This window comes from Choloepus didactylus, chromosome 2, assembly GCF_015220235.1.
Source record: "Choloepus didactylus isolate mChoDid1 chromosome 2, mChoDid1.pri, whole genome shotgun sequence".
NCBI classification, from domain to species: Eukaryota; Metazoa; Chordata; class Mammalia; order Pilosa; family Megalonychidae; genus Choloepus; species Choloepus didactylus.
In genome coordinates, this window is record NC_051308.1 from 247070228 (window position 1) to 247089731 (window position 19504).

Below are 19504 nucleotides of genomic sequence, written 5' to 3' on the forward strand. Positions count from 1 at the left end.
CCACTTCCCTTCCCTGGCCCTCCTGACCCTCTCCAGTCGCGTCTGGGGCCCCCAGTGCCCCACCCAGTGGCCAGCAAAGCCACCAGTGGAGGGGTCAAGTGAGCCCCTTGAGGTTGGATGAGGTCAGCAGGGGTCCACAGGTTTGCCAGGAACATTCTGGAACCCAGCATTTGCCCACCTCATAGCTCTGTAACTCCCTGTGCACCCTGTCGGCACTGGGGCCTGGGCCCTGTGGGTGCAGTAAGGTCCGGGCCTTCAGCACGAGTGGGGTCACTTCAGGAGGAAGCTGGAGTGGGCTGGGGTGGGGGCAGCCCGTGCCACCCTGAGGCCCTGGCCAGCCTCTGCCAGCCGCTGCCCACCCCAGGAGGGAGCCCCTCACGCAGCTGGTGGCTCCTCAAAGGCCATCTATTTGCAGTCTGCACTTGGCGGCCGGCGGCAGGCCCATGTGACCGGCCGGGACGGGGTATTTTGGGCAGTGGGGGTGGGGCTGTGGCTGTCCAGCTCCAGGCCTCCCTGGGACAGGCCATTTGCTCGCCCGACCTGCTGCCCCCACCTGGCTGCCGAGTCCCAGGTAGGGCTTGGTTGGCCCCTCGTTCCCGCCCATGGGATCCCAAGGGTGGGGGCCCCTAGAGACGGTCCCAAGGGCTGGAGGGCAAGGTCCGTGGGCTTCTCAGCCTGGCCGACCAGAGGACACACACCCCTCACCCCCAGGGCCTGGTGGTGACTGAGCAGAGCCCAAAGGGAAGCTCTCCAGGGGCCAGATGCTAACATGCCCAGCCAGCTGGGGTCACCTTGGGTTCCCCACAATAGGGCAGAGGGAGGGCAGGGTCCTGGGCAGCCGGGCAGGCCTGGGTTGGGGTCCAGATCTGAGTGTGGCCCCAGAGGGCTGCTGGGGGCCCATCTTGTGACCCCCCTGCCCGGGCGGGGCAGACACCCATCTGCTCTCCCCGCTGGCCCCTAAGCAGAGACCAGAGGCTCAGCTGCCCCGGCCAAGGCTGGTGGAAGGTCAATGTTGAGGGCTGGGCGTCTGCTGGGCACTGCAGCCCCTCGCCCAGGGCCAGCAGCCCCGGGAGGACTGGACCCAGGGGGTGGTTGTGTTTGAAGATATGAAGGGAGCCGCTCCGGGGCACACGAGGTCTGAGGGCACTTCCCTAACATAAAACGACATTCGACTTCAGAGGCAGTGCCAGAGCATTTGATTTGTTCACAAAACCATCACCGGGGATGGGATCCATTCCGAAACAGTGAGCGGGTGGAGGGTTTGCTAACTCGAGAGAGACACTCGCCTCCCTCTGGCGTTCCCTGCTCTGCTTTCCTTCAGTGTGGAGATGGGGTGCAGGCACCCAAACCAGGGCAGTGGAGGGCGCCCCGGGGAGCAGGCGGGGAGGCGGCCGTGTGAGCCGGCCGCCACCCTGGACCTGGGTCCCTGACCCGCCCACCCCAGGCCTCTGTGACCTGAAATGGAGAACTTTGAGTACAGCGTCCAGCTGAGTGACCAGGACTGGGCCGAGTTCTCGGCTGCCGCTGACGAGTGTGGCCTCCTGCAGGCTAGCCTGGCCTCTGGGGATGAACTCCTGTCCAGTGACATTGACCAAGGGGACAGCAGTGGCGGCAGCCCCCCAGGGCCCCCAGCCCTCCCTGGGCAGCCTGCTCGGGGGGGGTGGGGCTGGCCAGGCCGTGAGGAGGAGGAGTGCCTGGACGCCCGGCCGTGGGCCAGCAGGTGGCCATGTGAGCCCGTCCTGGCCCTTGGGGCCAGTCAGCAGACGCCCGGCACGTCCACACGGTCAGGAGCCCAGCGGCCCCTCAGCTTCTGCCCCCCCAGCCAGTCGGTGTCCATCTCAGGCTCGGCGTCTTCCAGAGACGACATGCAGAGGCTTCTGCAGGGGCCAGCTGCCGGGGGACCTACCTCTAGCCCAGCTGGCGAGCTCCCTCCATGCCCCGAGCCCCCCGGCCACAGCGCCTCCACCCAGGGGCCCCCCAGCAGCCCTGGGGCCCCGAGGAGCCCCGGCAGGAAGAAAAAGCTCACAGCAGGGGCCAAGAAGGCTTGGCGGGCAGGAGCTCCGGCCCCTGTGCCCCCTCAGCCGGGCTCTCCGCTGCTCCTGGAGGCCAGGCCTGGGGAGGGCCCCTGCCCGGCTGAGTCTAGGATCCCACTTGCAGCTGCCCTCCTGGGGAAGGGTCTTGCAGGAGCAGCGGCAGAGCTGAAGGCAGGAGCCAGGCTGAATGAGCTGGGGCCAGACTCGGCCCAAGCCCCCGACCCTATGCAGGTGCCCCAGCAAGATCTGTCTACACCTGCCCCCATGACTGAGCAAGGCAGAGATGTGGAAGGGGTGCCCCCCAGAGCTGAGCTACACACAGTCTCTACACCTGCTCAGGAGGCTCAACCCAAGGTGGCTCTGTCTACACCCAGCTCCAAGCCTCAACCTGTGGTTGCTCTGTCTACATTGAACTCCAAGCCTGATCCGGACCTGGCTCTGCCTACACCTGGCTCCAAGACTAATCCAGACGTTGGTCTGTCTACACCTGGCTCCAAGCTTCAAACTGAGGTTGCTCTGTCTACATCAAACTCTAAGCCTAATCCAGACGTAGGTCTGTCTACACCCAGCTCCAAGCCTGATCCAGACCTAGCTCCATCTACATCCATCTCTAAGCCTAATCCCGACCTAGCACCGTCTACCTCCGGCTCCAAGCCTCAATCCGAGCTTGCTCCATCTACACCCAGCTCCAAGCTTAATCTGGACATGGCCCTGTCTACACCCATCTCAATGGACAAGCCAGAAGTGGATTCTACTGTGCCTGTCTTAGTGGCAATCCCACACAAGAATGTGCCTCACCCTGCTTCCCAGGCCCTGCCGGATTTGGGGGTGTCCACACCTGGTCCCAGAGTTGCAGTGGCTGCCCCTTGCTGGCCCTCCATTCCCCGGGCTGCACCTGACGTGGGAGGGCCTGAACCTGCCCGGACGGCCGAGCTGGCTCCGAGCCCTGTTAGGTCTTCACAGGGGCACCAAGCAGAGCCCCAAGCGGAGCCCCCCGCTGGCCCCGCCCAAGTCCCCAGGAAAAAGAAAGTTCGCTTCTCTGTGGCGGAGCCCAGCCCCGAGGAGCCAGGGCCAGGAGAGGCCCAGGGCCCACCCTTGCCAGCCGCAGTCCAGCCTTTGGCCCCCAGGACAGCCGTGGGGGGCCGCGGAGGGCCCGGGGCCTGGGATGCCGTGGCTGTTGCACCCTGGACCCTGCAGCCCCGGGTCCACGGGCAGCTGCCTCCCCCCGCCTCCTCGTCCTTGAGGGGCTCCAGGCCAGGGAGCAGCTTTGCACTGACCGTCCCTGAGGTCTATGACTTTTTGTTTTGTGACACCATTGAAGAGGAGGCCGAAGACGCCGAGGAGGCGGCAGCCCATCAGGCCCTGGCCGATGTCCAGTGGCCGGACACCTGTGAGTTCTTCTTCTGGGACTGCCAGGCCCAGAGGTCAAGGCCACGAGGGGGCTGCTCCCAGGACCCAGCCCCTCTGCCTGGGGACGCCGTGCCCATCTCCATCCCCGAGGCTTACGAACACTTCTTTGGGGAGGAGGGGTGGTCAGGGGAGCTGGAGCCGGCTGCCCTTCGCCAGCTGCAGGCTGTGGAGCCCTCCCCGTCGGGCCCCCAGCACGTCGGGCCTGGTGTTGAGCCCAGTCCAGCCGCAGCACAGGAGCCCGGCCCGGCAGTCAGGTGGGCAGGTGCGTGTCGGAGCGGGCTCCGGGGAACACACTGTCCGGGGAGCTGAGCCAGGAGGGCTGTGTGGGAGGAGCCCCGGGTAGGGCCCATGGGGACAGGGCTGGACGCCGCTCAGAGCTGGCAAAAGGGCCTGCTGTAAGGGGTGCACCAGCCTTGGCCATCTCAGGGCTCGGGGCAGAGCAGGACGGGCCACTCACTGCCCGCTCGGGCCCAACTCCCCCCACCACTGTCCCGTGCTCTGCCCGAGCCCCAGGGGGCGGGGGCCGCTCTCACCCAGCCAGGCGCCCGGCCGAGCACACGTCACCTCTGGAAACAGTCTACAGACCAGGAAAGTCAGCCTGGCTCAGCCATGCCACGTGCCAGCCTGTCCCGGGGGAGAGCCATAGGGCAGCCGTGTCCTGCCGTGGAGCAGCTGGCACAGACACTTGCTTCTCTTTCCCAGGAGGGCCCCGGGGTCCCCTCCCCTCCTTCACCTTCAGCCAGAATGACATGTGTCTGGTGTTTGTGGCCTTTGCTACCTGGGCAGTGAGAACGTCAGACCTGCACGCCCCAGATGCCTGGAAAACAGGTTTGTGGGCCTTGGGGGGGACTACTAACGGGAGCCAGAGCCAGGCCCCGCCTGCGGCAGCTGCGTCCAGAGTCCCTGCTGGGGCAGGGGGGAGGGCGTGGGGCCGGTCCCCCGTCCTCGCTCCTCCTGTTGGAGGCTTTGCAGGCCCAGGCGGCGGCTGGCCTGGAGCTCAGCAGTGCGGCCCTTCTCTCCTGCAGTCCTGCTGGCCAACATCGGAACCATCTCGGCCATCCGATACTTCCGCCGGCAGGTGGAGGGGGGACGCCCCGGCCCCGGCCCCAGCTCCTAGGAGCCGGGCTCCACCCAGAGTGACGGCCGCATGCGGAGCTGGCTGCGTGGACCCGGGACGAGTGCACTGCCTTCCAGACTCACCCCTGGACCCCTGCCTCCCTGCAGGGCCAGTGTCCTGGGTCCTGGTTCCCTCCAACTCCAAGGGCCCAGCCAGTGACCTAAGCCAAGGCCACCCCCTTGGGAGTGAGGGTTCTGGAGGTGTGGGCAGGTCAGGACTGAGCAGGGAGCTAGTTAGTAGGGTTGCCAGATTTAGCAAATTAAATTTCAGGGCGCCTAGTTAAATTCGAATTTCAGACGTGCAACATTTGGGGCACACTTACGCTAAGAAATTACTTGCTATCTAAAATCAAATTAAATGGGCATCCTGTATTTTACCCAGCAGCCCTAGTTAGGGGCTTTGGGATTAGGGGGTCAGAAGAGGAGCAAGCTGTTGGAGAGCTGGGCAGAGGGGGTGGGCTCAAGGCCCGGGGGCAGGAGGCAGGGGTTGGCGAAGATCTCTGAGGCTCTCAGACCCCTGAGCCCCAAGAGGCCACGGCCAAGGCCGGCTCACAAAGGCCGCCTCGGCAACCCGCCTGCGGCAGTGAGCAGGTGCCCTGGAGGCCACGAGGGGCCAGCAGCCCCCACAGGGCCAGGGCATGGGGGGCAGAGTCTTGTGCGCCCCGCTGCAGGGCCCTGGGTGGAAGGAGCAGGGGTGGAGGGCTGGGGCATGTGGGGCGACCCCGGAGGCTGCCCATGGGGTGGCTGTCTGGTGGCAGGGGGCTGACAGGGAGTTGAGGTGGGTGGGAGGGGGCTTGGGGCTTCCTAAGGGGCCCCGGGTCGGGAGCTGAGTGGGCATCCGGCCGCGGGTGGGCAGGTGCTCAGGGCCCCCGGACGTCACTGGGGGGCTCTTGGCCACTGAGCAGGGAACAGGCAGACATGAGCAGCAATTAAACCTCCTTCTTTCCTCCTCGTTTAGTGGCCGTCAGTGTCTCCCCAACAGCCTCGTCCCCCCACACGTCCAAGCCAGCTGTGACCCTCCCTGCCTCCTGCTGTCACCCCTGCAGCCCTCGGACCCCTGCCCCTCCCACGCCCTTCACAGGCCCTCTGACCTCACGCCTGCCTGCTCGTTCCCAGGTGCAGCACCCACTGGCTTCCCTCCCCCTTCTTCCCGGGGGGCACAGCTGAGGGACCCCACCCTGACACCCTTCCCAGAGCTGCAGTCTGGCCAGGTCAGCCAGGGCTGGACCCTCCAGCTGCTCGCGGTGCCAGAGCCCAGAGATGGGGTCCTCCCCCACTTCTGGAGACCCCCTCGGCTTTCCGGGAATCCAGCGTGGGCTGAAGGTCTGGTGGAGGGATGCCCGGGACCCTGCAAAGAAAGACCCCGGCCCTGCTCAAACCCCCCCAGGCCCGACGCCGGCAGGTTGCTGCGGAGGGTCCCGGGCGTCAGATCCACTGGGTCAGGCACACCTCAGCCTCGGGCGCCCCGAGCCGGGTCCCCTTGCGGTGGGGCGTGGGCAAGGCCTTGTCCCCGACGCTGTCGCGGCCTGGGTCTTTGTGCCGCCGGGGGGAGCGGCCACCTGTGGGGAGGGCAGAGTGGACGCCACTGTGGGAAGTGAGCTGGGAGCCCGAGCCCGTCCCGGAGGGAGGCGGCCCTCACTCACCTGGGGGAGGTGGCAGGGGCGACCCTTCCCTTGCAGGTGAGACCTGGGGGCCCCAGACCCTAAGTCTGAGAATTGGGAGCCCAGGCCCGCAGCCCTGGCCTGAGCCCCCGGGGGAGAGAGCTGGGGGTCCGTCCGAACCGCCAGGCCTTCTCTGTCCTTGGCCGCTGGCCCTGCGGCTTCCCCTCCCCGCAAACCCCTCACCCGCATCCGCCTGCCTCCTCTGCACCCCCCGTGCCCCGTCCTGCTGACCACCTCCCTGTGAGCCCCTTTCCTGAGTCTCTGCCCTGACCCGTCTCACCCCGCCACCACCTCTCCTGGGTCTCCAGGCCCCAGGAGGCCCCCACACCACCCCTCGAGCCTCACTCAGACTGGGGAGCTGCTACTCACGAGCTGAGGGGAGTTGGGGGGCCGTGGTCCCCCGTCCTTGCAGAGGCCTCTGTGCCTCTGAGAGGCTCCCTTCTTGGGAAGCAAATGGGGGTCTGGGCAGCTGGAAGGGCCAGCGCTGGGGTTAGAGACAGGCACAGACACGGGGACGGAGGGAAAGGCGCCTGAGGGCTCCAGGCCAGGAGAGCCACACGCTGCACTGAGGAACTGACGAGAAGGCTTTGGTGACCTGAGGCTTCCGAAACCCCCTTAGCCACCCATTACAGCCGGAGCAGAACTCAGGCTGCGAGCACCTCCCGGACCCCAGACTGCGGGCACCTCCCCGACCCCAGGCTCTGGGCACCTCCCTGACCCCAGGCTGCCTGTACCTCCCTGACCCCAGGCTCCGGGCACCTCCCCGACCGCAGGCTGCCGGCACCTCCCCGACCCCAGGCTCCGGGCACGTTTCAGCCCTTTTGCTCACAGCAGGAAACTGACCTCGCCGAGGTCCCGGAGGTCTGTGAGCTTGTGGTGGGAGGTGGCAGGTGGGGTGTAGGGGTCGGCGTACAGTGGGGAGTGCGGGGTCTCTGGAGAGCTGTCTGGGTCCTCCAGGCCCTCCTCCAGGCTCAGCTGCAGAGAAGCAGCCGGAAGGGACTGGTGGCCTCCGCCCTGTGCGGCTCCAGGACCCCCTGGCTGGAGAGAGCCCGAGAGGCAGGCCAGGGTGCGGGGCCAGGGAGGGAGGTGGGGGCACGGAGCTCGTCTCGGGGCCCACCTGGGTGAGGTTCAGGTCCAGGTACAGAGGGGTGGCTGGACTGGGCCCCTCACTCCGGGCCTTGCTCCTGGGGGACCGGCTGCTGCCCCCACGTTTCAGCTCTGCCCTCCGCTGGCTGATGCTGGTGCAGCCTGGGTTGGCTTGGACCTGTGGGAACCAAGGGCCTTCCAGAACATTCCCTGCAGCCCTGCTCCCTTACAACGCTCTGCATGGATCTCCCTCCAGTCCCATGGAAGCAGGGTCCAGGCTCACATGGGCCTGCTCTCCCAGACTCAGCGGGCAGCACCCCAGAATACTCACGGCTCCAGGCTCCATGCACTCAGGGAGGGAGTGGCTGGGGTGGGTGGAGGTGGACGCTGGGCATCCCGAGCCCCAGCTGGTCCTTCCATCGGAGGAGAGTGAGCCTCGGCCACTGCCTGTCACCTGGCAGCCAGAGGGTGAGCCGGGCGGCAGGACCGCTTTCCCTGCCCGGCCCCCTCCAGACCCTCCCTTTGCTGCCCATCTTTACCCTGCCAGAGACCCGAGCCGGGGAGGGGGATGACCCCAGGGCTGCCCACTGCCCCTGCCGACCCCCTCACCAGGAAGCCCTCGGGGCTGGGCAGGGAGGGGCTGCCATCCCTGAGAGACACGGAGTGCAGGCAGCGGAGCCAGTGGCCGCGGTCCTCCCAGCTGGCGCACAGCACGCGGATGGAGTTGATGAGGCGGCCTGGGCACACGGGCACAGAGGCGGTGAGCGGCGGGCCTGGGGGGCTGTGACCCCACAGGGCCGGGCAGACGGCTGGGAGGCCAGGGTCAGGCCAAGCCCACCTTCAATCAGGAAAGAGCAGAGATGCTTCTGCTTCTCCTCCACCTTGATGGCGACCGCGCTGAGTGGGAGCTCCCCCTGCAGAGGGCCGGCAGCAGACGCCTCAGGCCGGGCCCCCAGCCCCAGCACCCGATCCCGCCCTCCCTGCGGGGCTGGGCATTCGGAGGCCTGAGCAGGGTGAGGGGTCCCACGGTTCTCAGAGGCCGTGCCCCCAGGGGGTGGGCCGCTGGCCCTGGAGGACCCTCTGGGGTGACGTGGGTGCCCAGGGCAGGGGCTCCCCCCTCCTCTGACCAGACAACAGGGCAGCCCCTTCCCCACTGGCCCCGTGCAATGGGCGCCTCCTTGGGGCGGGGGGCTCAGCCCACCTTGAAGCAAAGTCCTTCTGCCTCCTCGGAGAAAACCACCAGGGAGCTCGGGTACAGGACCAGGAGCCGCTCATGCTGCTCCTGTGGCCATGGGGCAGAGGGGGAGACAGGCTGCTGGCACCAGGGCCTGGCCCCTGCCACCCTGCTGGCCACCCACCCCCTGCCCACCTGAGAGGGCAGGTGCTGCAGCTTGACCCTCGAGGCGCAGATGGCACCGTCCACCGCCTCGCGCCCCGACACGGTCCGCAGCCGTGTCAGCCGGTGCTGCAGGGTGCAGGAGAGCTGTTCTCTGGGGGGGCCTGGCACGGGGGGGTCAAGGGCAAGCCGAGGTGGGGGCGGCAGGGCGGGAGGGGCGGGGGTCCCGGCACTGACCTGTGGGGAGGCCGAGTGGCAGTGCCACAGGCCCCCAATGAGCGCCATCTGCTTCTCTAGGTGGTAGAGCCAGGAGACCAGCTCGGCTTCGCTGGGGCACAGCACGAGGAGGGGGGCTGGCAGCGGGCCTGCGGGTGGGGGCAGGGTGCACTGGGGCCCGGGGACCTCCCACCCCTGGGTCTGTCAGCCCCAGCCGGCCTCGTGGGGGGCCGGGTCAGGGCAGAGGGCTGGGGTGGGGGCACATCTGGGTGTGGGGTGGTGGCTCCCGGGGATGCTGCGGGCTCCCAGGGGCCACTCAGGCCCCCTCCCACCTGTGATCTGGAAGGCGTGCTCCTTGCTGGGGCCCTCCAGCCGGGAGACGCTCAGCTCAGTCAGAGGCAACAGCCCCTGCAGGGCACAAGGGTGGCGGGGAGCCAAGGGCAGAGGGGCTGCCTGGGACCCCACCAGTCTCCCCTCAGCTCTCCCCCACCTGTAAGGTGAGTCCTTCTGAGCCATGGGCCTGGAAGTACAGGTGGGAGGGGAACAGCTCCAGGTAGCAGTCGCCGGTGTCCTGGGGGAGAATGGGGCCAGCTGCCGGTCTGCGGGTCTGGGGCCAGGGCCCCCTGAGGATGCCGCCCCCGAGAGCACCCCCTGGCTCAGCCCACCTGGCTGTGCGGGAAGCGCAGCTGCACCTTGGCGTAGTGCACGACTTGGCCCAGGTCCCTCACGGGGACCCCCCGCTGCCCCTTGGACACACTCGGGAGCAGCTGGTCTGGGTTTTCCCTCCGATGTCCTTGGATGTCCTGGGGGGCAGAGCTGGGCTGAGATGGGGGGCTCTCCCGCTGCAGGCACACGCGTGCATGCAACACGTGCATGCAGCACGTGCATCCACACACACACACCGCTACTTGTGCAGGTTGAGTCACAGGTGTGCACCCACAACCATGTACATCCCAGGAACATGTCCACTGCACACACACATGCTCATGCAGCCCCCGATGCACACGTGCACACTCACAGAGGGCCCCTGACCCAGGCGTGTACACACAGGTCCTGACACGCTCCCATGCACGCTCACAGCCGCGGAGCCATGTGGTTTGACTGTGGAGACGGGCAGTTTGGACTCAGTGTCGTTATCCTGAGCTGTGTAACCTCGTTGGAGACTGAACCTCTCCAGCTCTGTCTCTCGCGAGGGGTCCGGGGTGTCCAGGCGGAGGACGTGTGAAGCCCTCCCAGTCTCAGTGTACACTGTAAACGCTGGAGGCCTGGTTCTCTAACACAAAATCCCGACTTCTGGCATTTTCCCATCTCCGGGCTGCGAATTTCCCCGCGGAGGTCAGTGCACGCAGCATTGGCCAGTGATGTCCAGCCAGCTCTGAGCCGGGGCGGCCCCTCCCGACTGCACTGCTCCACCGGACACACAGTGGACCCTCCGCTCCCCTCTGCGGCGCCCAGCCCTCCCCCAGTCCCTCTCTCCCCACTGCTGCCGCCCCTCTGTCCCTCCTGCCCTTCTCTTCTTTCTCTCCCTCCCTTTCCCTCCATCCCCACCCTCCCTCCCTCCTCTCTCCCTCCTCCCCCTTCAGGACTCTCTTCCGAGGAAATCTCTGCGATCTCCTTTCTCTGCACCCTTCTAAACTTCCAATCTTGCCTGATCTTTTTACCTTTACTTTTCTCCTTAATAGCAACCACAACCTAACTGGCTAGATCTCTTACTTATTTGTCTTGACATCGTCTCTGCCATAGGAATGCCAGCTCCACGAGAGAACCGGGATCTGTGTCCCTTTTGCTCATTGCTGTGTCCCCAGGGCCTAGGGGTGATTCCGTGCACGCTGCACAGGAGAAGGAGGGAGTGGGGAGGAGAGAGGGAGGGAGGGGGCATGGGGGAGGCTGGGAGGAGCAGGGAGGTCGGGAGGAGGAGGAGGGAGGCCCGGGAGGGGCAGGGAGGTCGGGAGGGGGAGGAGGGAGGGCTGGTGCTGGCACAGAGTCCCCTCTAAATGGAGGACCAGGTCATCAGCTTGAGCACAGGATGGGGCAGTGGCCTGGGACGAGGAGGGAGTGTCATCCTTGGCGCGGTCGGGTCGGGGGACATGCTTGCTTTGGGGCTGGCAGGGGCTGCCTGAAGGGGCTGCAGTGCCCTGGCCGGCCGAGGCACCCCTGAGCTCCCCGCACCCTGCCTTGGGTGTGCTCCCATGTCCACACTCACACCTAGCGTGGGAGCTGATGCCGGGTGGGGCCCTGAGAACTGGGCCACGGAACCAGATCTGCATGTGGCCGCCTGGGACGGCTCAGCCCAGCACAGCAGCGTCCGCTTGGAAGTAACTCACAGAGGGTGGACGCAGTGCCCAGCCCCGGACCAGCGCGAAGCCTGACAGGCCTGGGCCAGCCCGCCTTGGCCCACCCACATGGAGGGGTCCCCCGGCTGCCAGATGCCCACCTCCTGCCCCTGAGGGAGCCCGGAGGTGTGGGGTGAGGGGTCTCTGGGAGCCCCCCACAGCCAGCCACCTTGCAGGGATGGTGTGACGACAGTCAGAGGCCGAGAGGACGGAGGCTCGGCCGGAGTGCAGCCCCCAGGCGGGCAAACGGTGGCCACTGCCGCCCAGCCTGGCTCATCCTGCAGCTCCACCCAGGGGAGATGCCCCCCGCCGAGTCGGTACGGCCCCCTGGAAGGGAGTTGCAGTGGGGGTCCCTGTCAGCCCTGGAGCCCGTGCTCCTTGCCAACCAACGCCCGCTGGGTGGGACAGTGGCCCCGGCCCCTCAGGGTCGGGTGTGGGGGACGGTGGGAGGCAGTGGTGGATAAAGAGGATCGTGGAGGATAGTGAAAGGGTGGCGGGGAGGTAGTGGAGGTGGTGGGGGCAGTGACAGGTAGGGGACAGGAGCAGCGTGCAGGGGGACACTCAGCTCTTTCCACCAAGGGTGGCCTGTGCTCGGAGGCCCTTGCTTTGGCCTCAGCTCTTTATTTGGGGAGGGAGGGGCTGGGGGGCACGCCCACCACAGGGGTGTTTGGGGAGGAACCGGCCGGAGGAGGTGGAGGCTCCTTGTCCGCCCTGACCCGACTCTGAGTGACCCGGGGCTGGGGGGCCCACGGCTGCCCCCCGCGTGGCCCTGCTGCTTGCACGGCAGCGGTCTGGAGTTGCGTGCACCCGGGCCGGCTGGCGGCTCTGGGGGTGCAGGGAGCCTCCTGCTGCGGCCCCGCCCGCCGCCCTGACTCAGCCGCCCGGTTTCGCCCGGGCTGTCGGCAGGACGCGGCCTCCCGGGGTGGGGCGCGTCTGCGTCCTCACTGGCCCGTGGCGGTGGCTCCCCCGGCTGACGGGAAGCAGCCAGGGTGCCCCTGAGCTGCTGGGGGCACCAACACCCCCGACCCGCGCCCCGGCCACCCCCGGCCCCTGGCCGCTCACGGCAGCCTGGCGGCCCCGCTCACCAACGCCGGGACATAGTAGAGGATCTTGTCGGCTGCGGAGCCCCCGCCGGGAGCAGCCTCAGGGCCGAGGAGACCTGCCAGCCTCCGGGAGCCGTCCTCTCTGGGGACAAGGGAAGGAGGGCTCACGGCCTGGCCCCCAGCCCCCTTGGCGCTGCCCGAGGAGGACGGGGGTGCCCTCCCTGACCCCACCTGTGTCCCTTCAGCGAGGGCTTCCTGGAGAAGGAGGACCGGAGTCTCCGGGGGGCCTGAGGGACGCAGTGGCTGTTCCCCATGGTGCCGGCGTCGGGCTGGCTGGAGCCAAGCAGCTGGGAGCGTCCCTGTCCCTGGGGCCGCCCCGCGCCCTCCCACCAGCAGGTGGGTCTCTGGTCCGGGGCGGGGTGAGGGCGGGGCCAGTCTGGTGGGACCTGGTCCCTGCAGGAGCCCAGAGCCCAGAGGCCCCCAGGAAGGCGGCTCAGCTGGGCATTGGGGACGGGCAGGTGGGCTGCTCCTCTGGTCGGGACAAGAGCCCCCATCTCAGCCTCCAGCTTGCATACAAGGGGCCACAGTTTGGGCCGTGTGTGGCTGTGTGTGCAGGCTGGGGGTGTTGGACCCAGGGCCCACCCCACTCCCCCTGGAGCACACATCCTGTTTCCACCCAAATCCCCAGTCTCTGAGTCACCAGTGACTGTGTGTGTGTGCTCATCCTCAGCCGCTGAAGCAGTTTGCACCACTGGGAGGCGGAAGCCGGGGCCCCGGCTTCCTCACCTGCCGCCAAGGTCGGGCCTGTGACAAGCTGTGCCGGCCTCGGGGAGAAGCCTCACATCTCCAGGCAGGACCAGGGTGGCAATGAGGCCTGCTGGAGCCTGGCTGCCCTCGGCCCCAGACCCAGACCACCCACACAGGCGAGGCCCCCAAGGCCAATGAAACCAACTGTCACCGGCAGGGGCCATAGACGGACACACAACCTCAGCCCATGGAGTCCAAGAAACAGTTTATTATTCAAGTCGGCTTGTATTGCTATGTCAGGTCCATGTGCACACATGTTATCACGGGTGTGCACAGGTGTGTGCATGTGCCCAGCCTAGCGCAGGGTCCGGGAAGGGGACACCACGCCACAGACCCAGGCAGGGAAGGAGAGACTGGCAGAGCCTGGGGGTGTGTGAGGTGCTGGGGGGGAGCTGCACCTGCTCAAAGGAGGTGGCTCCTCCTGGCCCCCCACAGCCTTGGCCCCATTGGTCCGTCCCTCCAGGTCTCCTGAGCCAAGCTCAGATCCCACTAACCTCCCTCTGCTCTGGGGCAGTGAACCTCCCCCTGTGGGGCAGCCAGCTGCCCGGGGCAATGTGTGTCCCTCCATCACCCCTCCAGGGAAGCTGCCGGGGTAGGGAGCAGGTGGGAGAACATCCGGAGGGTGGCTTGGCCCCAGAGACGCAGGAGGGCCCCACACATTTGGAGTAAACACACAGGTCAGTGGCCGCGGTGCCGCCCCTCACCAACAAATAAGTCAATAAATAAGTGAATCAACACGTGAATAAATAAGTGGGCCGCCCCAGCACACCAGGACGGAACGCAGGGATGAGGTCAGCCGGAGCCTGGACGGCCGGTGGGGGCGGGGGGCAGCTGGGCCGCCCGCGGGGGTTTAAGGCATGTAGCGCCGGGGCCTCCGGAGCCGCCTCCGGGTCAGAGGCTGGTGGAGGACACGGATAGCGTGGGCGAGGAGGGAGGCGGGAAGGCGAGCAGCTCCAGCACGGCCACCCCCACGCTGCTGCGCCGCGTGACCATGCAGGACGCCGCCACCCACTTGTTGGTCCGGGGGTTGTACTTCTCGATGGAGTTGAGGCTGGAGCTGCCATCGTTGCCGCCCACGGCGTACAGCCAGCCGTCCATGGCCACCAGGTCGTGTGTGCTCCTGCGGACGGGGGCGTGAGGGCTAAGCAGGGCTGGGGCCAGTCTGGGGGGCACCTGCCCTGTGGCGTGCAGCCCCCTGCAGACCTGCGGATGTTCATGGAGGCCACGCTCTCCCAGGCGCTGGCCTTGGGGCTGTATCTCTCCACAGAGTTGAGGCAGCTGGTGCCGTCGTTGCCGCCGGCCACGTAGAGCGCACCCTCCAGCACCGCCACGCCCGCCGAGCTGCGCCGGCTCAGCATGGAGGCCACCGGCACCCACGCGTTCACCTGAGGGACACCTGTGTCAGGCTGCTCAGGGACACCGAGGGTGGGGCGGGGAGGGAGACCGGGGACAACGTGGGAGCGTGTCGTACCTGGGGCTCGTACTTCTCCACGCTGGCCAGGTGCGACGAGCTGTCGTAACCGCCCACAGCATACAGGCTCCCATCTGTGGCAGTCAAAACACCCATCGTGTGCCATGCGCTGGGGCTGCCTGGGGTGGGGACCCCCAGGACACAGCCCAGCACCCACCGAGTGTGGCCACGCGCACATAGCGCCTGCGGGTGCTCATGGCAGCAACTGATGTCCACGTGCCCGTCAGGGGGTCGTAGCGCTCAGCACTGCGGGTGCAGAACCGCAGCTGACACCTGCGCCTGGAGAGGCTGGCAGGGGCGGCCGTGCCTGCAGGACCTGGGCGAGGGTCCGGCTGGGCCTGGGCCCCGGGGCCTTGGGGGGAGAGTCCAGAGGGGACCAGCGGGGGGGGGGGTGGGGGGCCTCCTCTTGGCCCCATCAGCGTGGCCTCGGTCTTGCCACAGCCCCATCCCTGCCTCCAGCCAACCACACGCGGCCCCCAGGCCTCGGCTGCTACCTGTTGAGGCAGGAGGCCCCGTCGTAGCCACCGGCCGCGTACAGGAGACCGTGCAGGGTGGCGACGCCCAGGCAGCTGCGCCTCGTGCCCATGGCCACCTCGGGCTGCCACGTGTTGCTCCCGGGGTCGTATGACTCCACCGAGGCCAAGTCTGAGGTCCCGTCGTAGCTGTGGGAGGGGCCCCCGCCAGTCACACTGGCCCGGCCGGTGTCCATGGGCCCCCGCAGCCAGCGGCCAGCCTCCGCCCACCCGGCCGCACCCCACTGCGCGCTCACCCGCCCACGGCATACAGCCGGTTGCCGACAGCCGCCACGCCCACCCGGGCCCGGCGCGTGGACATGGCTGCCACCACGTGCCAGCGGTCGGTGCGCGTGTCATACGCTTCGCAGTCCCCGTGGATGGCAAACAGGCTCCCACCACCTGGGGGCACAGGGGGCGGGCTCGGGGGCAGGTGTGCGGTGGGCACTGGGCATGGGGGCTGCCTCGCGGATGAGGGCGGCCAGGGCGGCACCCGGGGTGCGGCGTACCCACGGCGAAGAGCACGGGCCCAGCACCCTCGCAGCGCCGCGGCCGTGTGCGGCTGGTGCCCAGCACGCCCCGCTGCTCGGGGAGCAGGTGGAACTTGAGGGCCTCGATGAGCAGGTCCTTGCAGTCCGGGTGGTGCCTCACCAGGCTCTCGGCGTCCACGTGGCCGAGCAGGAAATCGCGGCTCAGTAGGGGCAGCCGCACGCACTTCATCAGCTGGGGGCCAGTGGGCGCCCCGGTCAGGCGGTGGGGACCCTGGGGGGCTCATGGCCAGCGTGGGGCTGTCCTACACCACCAAACCTTCCCCGGACGCATGCCTGCCCCTTCCCCGGCTCCAGGGGCCCCAGCCTTGGCCACCTGTGCCGCCTCTGGGGCCCCCGGCCCAGGCTCACCCGCGGGACATGCTGCCTCCGGGCCTCGACGTCATGCCTGACCCAGCTCAGGACAGCGCGGTAGACGTCCTCCTCGGAGGGCACATTCAGGCTGTCACTGGAGACCAGCTCCAGCACCTGGGGGTAGGGTCCTCAGACTGGGTTCTGGTGTCTGGGGAGGGGGAGGGGATCCAGGGAGCCCCGAGGGCACCTGGGAGCAATGTGGGGTCAGAGGATAACATTGGGGTCGGGAATAGACCAGGACACAGGTGGTGGGGAAGGCGCAGGGGCAAAGGTGAAAGCTGGGGGCAGGGGTTGGGAACCAGAAGCAGGGGTGGGGGTGGGGCCACGAGTTGCAGACTGGGGACGAGGACGGGGGCCAGGGCCAGGCCTTGAGGGTCTGACAATGGGGAGGGGCCTGCGGCCTCACCTGCTTCAGCGGCAACAGCATGAATTCCTCAGTCTTGGCCACGTCCACGAAGTGCTGGAGCACGTACCTGTGGGCGGCCTTGAGCAGGTCGCCGCATGAGTGTGTGTCGGCGAAGCCCCGGATGCCCAGGCAGTTGGACGGGTCCAGCTGACTCAGCAGGAACTTGCAGCAGGCGTCACGGACACCGTTCAGCTGCAGGAGGCTGGCAGCAGGGAGCAGGGTCTGCAAACAGAGAGTGGGGATGAGGCGGGAGCATGCACCAGGCGCAGGAGAGGGGCCCAGGGCGTGGCCTCACCTGCACGTTCCCCTCGCCCACCACAATCTCGGCCGTGTACGCGAACTGCACCAGCTGGTCCAATGCCTGGGGGTCGATGTCATGCAGCGTCACGTGCATCTGGCGGCTTTCACTCATCTCATCTGCGAGGACGGCGTGTCAGGCCTGTCCCCGTCCTGGGGAGTTGCCCAGCACCCCCACTGAGTGCCAAATGCCCATCCCAGCAGCCTCGGACTCACTTGGCTCCCCCTCCAAGCACCCCCAGCCCCCTGCAAGGTACCCCCAGCTTCCCCAGCACACATCTGCCAGTGCACCAGAGCACTGCCTGCTTCCCGGACTGTCCCCCAGTGCCCCCACCCCCGCCCCCGGCCCAACCTGGAGGGGCCCAGCACTTGCTTGTGAACATGGCATGGAAGTAGGGGCTACAGGAAGCCAGCACGACTTTGTGGGCTCGGATCTCCTTGGCAGCCACGTGCAAGACAATATCGCAGAGGATTCCGCGCTGCCGCATGCGGCTCATGGCCACGAAGGCGTCGTGGTAGTGCCGCTTGGAGTTGTGGGCCACGCTGTGGCCCTCACGGCTCAGCAGCTGCACCGCACCCTCCATGGGGGCCGCGGGCCGGGCCTGCCGGGGCCGGGCTCGCTCGGCCTCAGGGCTGTGGGTGGGACGGGGCTGTCAGGGCTGCCCTTCAGCAGGGAGCACCTCATACCAGCCCCCTGCCCACCCCGGGCCTCCGTCAGCACCCAGGACCTCCGCCCAGCCCCTTTGCCTGTGCCCAGCCCTGCCTGCCCAGCTCTGCCGCCCACCCCCCAGAGCCAAGCCAGAACTGCTTCTAACCTGCCCCAGGCACACATTCCGGCGCTTGATGTCCTGAGTGGCCACAACTTCGTTTGCTGTGACCCCTCGGTGAGCACTGGGCCCCCTCCTGCCCAGCCCCTCCTCGGGGGTGGGCTCCCCTCTGTCTGCCATTGGCTGCTTTTTCTGACCCCCACTGGCCTGTGGGCTCCTCTGCAGGGCTCTGGCGTCCCAGTGGAGAGGGCACACAGCAGGCTCGCAAGGAACACAGCTGGTCACTGGTCACCAGGCCCAGCCCTGAACCAGGCTCCTTCCACACACACACACAGCAGACCCGGCCGCATGGCCCCCCATCCCGTTCTGTGGACAGGCTGCCAGAGACTCCCGGGGCAGCAGAGAGGGGACAGAGCCTCCCGGGAACTGCCACCCTCGGGCGCCTTGCTCTCCACCTGTGGGGTGCGCTGAAGAGTGAAGCGCTGGGACTGGAGCGACGGGGACCCCCCAGGGGCCGTCGGGTCTGCAGCGTGCAGCCTCCTGCCAGGATCCGCCGACGCAACAGCTCTGTCCCCGCCCCGCCTGGTCCGCCCTCCCGCTCAGGCCGCACTGATGACCCGGGGTCCACTCGCGGCCCTGCAGACCCACTCGGTCCCCAGCGTCCACTGAGCTCCCGAGCCCGCCTTCCCGCGACCCCGACCCCACTCACGCCGGTGGCTGCGGCGGCGGCGGCGGCGGCGCCTCGGGCCCGGGCCCCGGGCTGCCGTGCTCCGGGCTCTGCGTCCTGCCGGCCGGGCGCTCGCTGCGCGGCTGCATGGGCTCGGCCGCCGGACCCGCCGCCGGACTCGCGGACGGACGCACCGACGGCTGGAGGGCTGCTCGGCGGCGGCGGCCCGCTCCGCGCTCACTCCCGCCGCCCGCTCGCCGGCGACCGCTGTTTCTCGGCGCCGCCCGCCTCCCGCGCTCCGCATTGGCTTTGGGCACGAAACGCGGACGCGGATCCTCTCGACGTCGCGGCGCCCCGAGCACCGCTTCCTCCAGGAAGGCGCCGGGTCCTCCCGCCCGCTGCCCGGGCTGGTGCTGTGACCCCGGGCGGGCCGCTTTGCCCGTCGCGCCTCGAATGCGTTCGCTCCATGAAACGATGGTTGCCAAATCCCAAGGATCGGGCCTCGCTCTGCGCGCCGCTGCCTCCAGGGGGGCGCACGACCTGGGGAGACCTGCCCAGGCCCCGTACGCGCAGCCGCGCCGTGGGGTCTGGACCCTCGGGGATCTCAGGCAGTGGGCGGGAGGGTGCCGAGCCCGTGTCCCCTACGCTTCTCCACCCCCAGGCCACCTTCCAGCCCCTGGGCTTTTGCACCTGGTGCTCCCCAGCAGCAGGGTGAGAGGAAACGCGGCCACCCCCTCAGCCCCAGCTGTCGGCGAGTGGACTCCCGGGGGGGCTCGCTGGGCTGGGGTACCTGGCACTCCGCGTGCGGACCTGTCCCGCGCGGATCCGCCCGCCCTCCGCCTCCTCCTGGAGGCCCCCAGCCCTGCCCAGTGTACAGCGCCGCCAGGTCCAGTGTACAAGGAGCCTCCCTGTTCCCCGCCGCACTTAGCCCCGGGCGAGCACGTCTCTCCGGGGTGTGGGTGCCGTCATGAAGGCGCATTTACTGTTTGGTCACTGCCATCACCGCGTGCCACGGTTCTTCCTACTGGACCATTGGCTTTTTGTTAGTGTTTTCTAAAAGCTCTTTGCTTATCAGTCTTCTCTGCTCGTAACCCCCCTTCCCCCGGGACCCATCTGTCCGCTGTCCAAGCGCCGTATCACCGCCTCCTGCCAGGGAGGCACGGCGGAATTCGAACCTGGGGGCTAGGCCCGGCGCCCAAGCTCTGCGGCCAGGCCCTCAGCGAATGCATGCGGGGCCAAAACTGGGCCACGGCCCGAGGTAGGCGGTCAGCGTCCCCGAAGACCGCGGGAAGGCGCACGCCGCCCCCTGCCCCACCGCCCGCAGCGCAGCGCGCCCTCCCGGCTGGAACTCGAGGGCCTTGGGTCTGAGAACCGCAGAGCCACCCGGCGGGGCGGGGAGGGGCGGGGCGAGCCGGGGCGGGGCCTCCCGGAAGGAAGTACG

The 19504-nt window shown here is 68.1% G+C and overlaps 3 protein-coding genes across 7 annotated transcripts; 1 reads left to right on the forward strand and 2 right to left on the reverse strand.

The window, feature by feature from the left end:
• The first annotated feature begins 487 nt into the window (after window positions 1–487).
• Window positions 488–5322, forward strand: PERM1 (PPARGC1 and ESRR induced regulator, muscle 1). Of its 3 annotated transcripts, XM_037818987.1 has the most exons (4): window positions 488–571; window positions 1548–3705; window positions 4146–4271; window positions 4469–5322. In XM_037818987.1, exons 2-4 carry the CDS (start codon window positions 1866–1868, stop codon window positions 4558–4560), a joined length of 2058 nt encoding a protein of 685 aa, XP_037674915.1. In that variant the 5' UTR covers window positions 488–571; window positions 1548–1865; the 3' UTR covers window positions 4561–5322. The 3 variants fall into 3 exon arrangements, 2 of the variants coding, with proteins under 2 accessions (XP_037674915.1, XP_037674903.1); XR_005214276.1 differs by lacking the exon at window positions 488–571 and having other exon boundaries at window positions 1233–3697; XM_037818975.1 differs by lacking the exon at window positions 488–571 and having other exon boundaries at window positions 1233–3705.
• Window positions 5323–5634: 312 nt separating this feature from the next.
• On the reverse strand, window positions 5635–12555 carry PLEKHN1 (pleckstrin homology domain containing N1). Its single transcript, XM_037818994.1, is given in 15 exon segments — window positions 5635–6118; window positions 6203–6245; window positions 6590–6793; window positions 7064–7195; window positions 7338–7484; window positions 7638–7760; window positions 7916–8043; window positions 8145–8220; window positions 8508–8588; window positions 8676–8771; window positions 8880–9266; window positions 9349–9429; window positions 9524–9661; window positions 12277–12376; window positions 12466–12555. Coding segments are annotated over 15 exon segments (1953 nt in total). The 5' UTR covers window positions 12549–12555; the 3' UTR covers window positions 5635–5984.
• A 674-nt stretch (window positions 12556–13229) lies between these two features.
• Window positions 13230–18343, reverse strand: KLHL17 (kelch like family member 17). Of its 3 annotated transcripts, none has more exons than XM_037828767.1 (12): window positions 18106–18343; window positions 17003–17262; window positions 16628–16749; window positions 16333–16554; window positions 15924–16040; window positions 15534–15747; window positions 15282–15426; window positions 15007–15174; window positions 14670–14800; window positions 14513–14586; window positions 14245–14426; window positions 13230–14161 (listed from the first exon to the last, which is right to left on the reverse strand). In XM_037828767.1, exons 1-12 carry the CDS (start codon window positions 18210–18212, stop codon window positions 13933–13935), a joined length of 1971 nt encoding a protein of 656 aa, XP_037684695.1. In that variant the 5' UTR covers window positions 18213–18343; the 3' UTR covers window positions 13230–13932. The 3 variants fall into 3 exon arrangements, with proteins under 3 accessions (XP_037684695.1, XP_037684696.1, XP_037684697.1); XM_037828768.1 differs by having other exon boundaries at window positions 14670–14758; window positions 18106–18342; XM_037828769.1 differs by lacking the exon at window positions 18106–18343 and having other exon boundaries at window positions 16628–16782; window positions 17003–17136.
• Window positions 18344–19504: the final 1161 nt, after the last annotated feature.

Excerpts from the sequence above, each read along its gene's own strand:
- PERM1 (XM_037818975.1), top strand. The coding sequence starts at position 1,461 with ATGGAGAACTTTGAGTACAGCGTCCAGCTGAGTGACCAGGACTGGGCC. Across the intron at positions 3,706-4,145 it reads CCCGGCAGTCAGGTGGGCAG|GAGGGCCCCGGGGTCCCCTC; the intron begins GTGCGTGTCGGA and ends TCTCTTTCCCAG. Across the intron at positions 4,272-4,468 it reads CCCAGATGCCTGGAAAACAG|TCCTGCTGGCCAACATCGGA; the intron begins GTTTGTGGGCCT and ends TCTCTCCTGCAG.
- KLHL17 (XM_037828767.1), bottom strand. The coding sequence starts at position 18,212 with ATGCAGCCGCGCAGCGAGCGCCCGGCCGGCAGGACGCAGAGCCCGGAG. Across the intron at positions 17,263-18,105 it reads CCGCCGCCGCAGCCACCGGC|CCCTGAGGCCGAGCGAGCCC; the intron begins GTGAGTGGGGTC and ends TCCCACCCACAG. Across the intron at positions 15,748-15,923 it reads GGAGGCAGCATGTCCCGCGG|CTGATGAAGTGCGTGCGGCT; the intron begins GTGAGCCTGGGC and ends ACTGGCCCCCAG.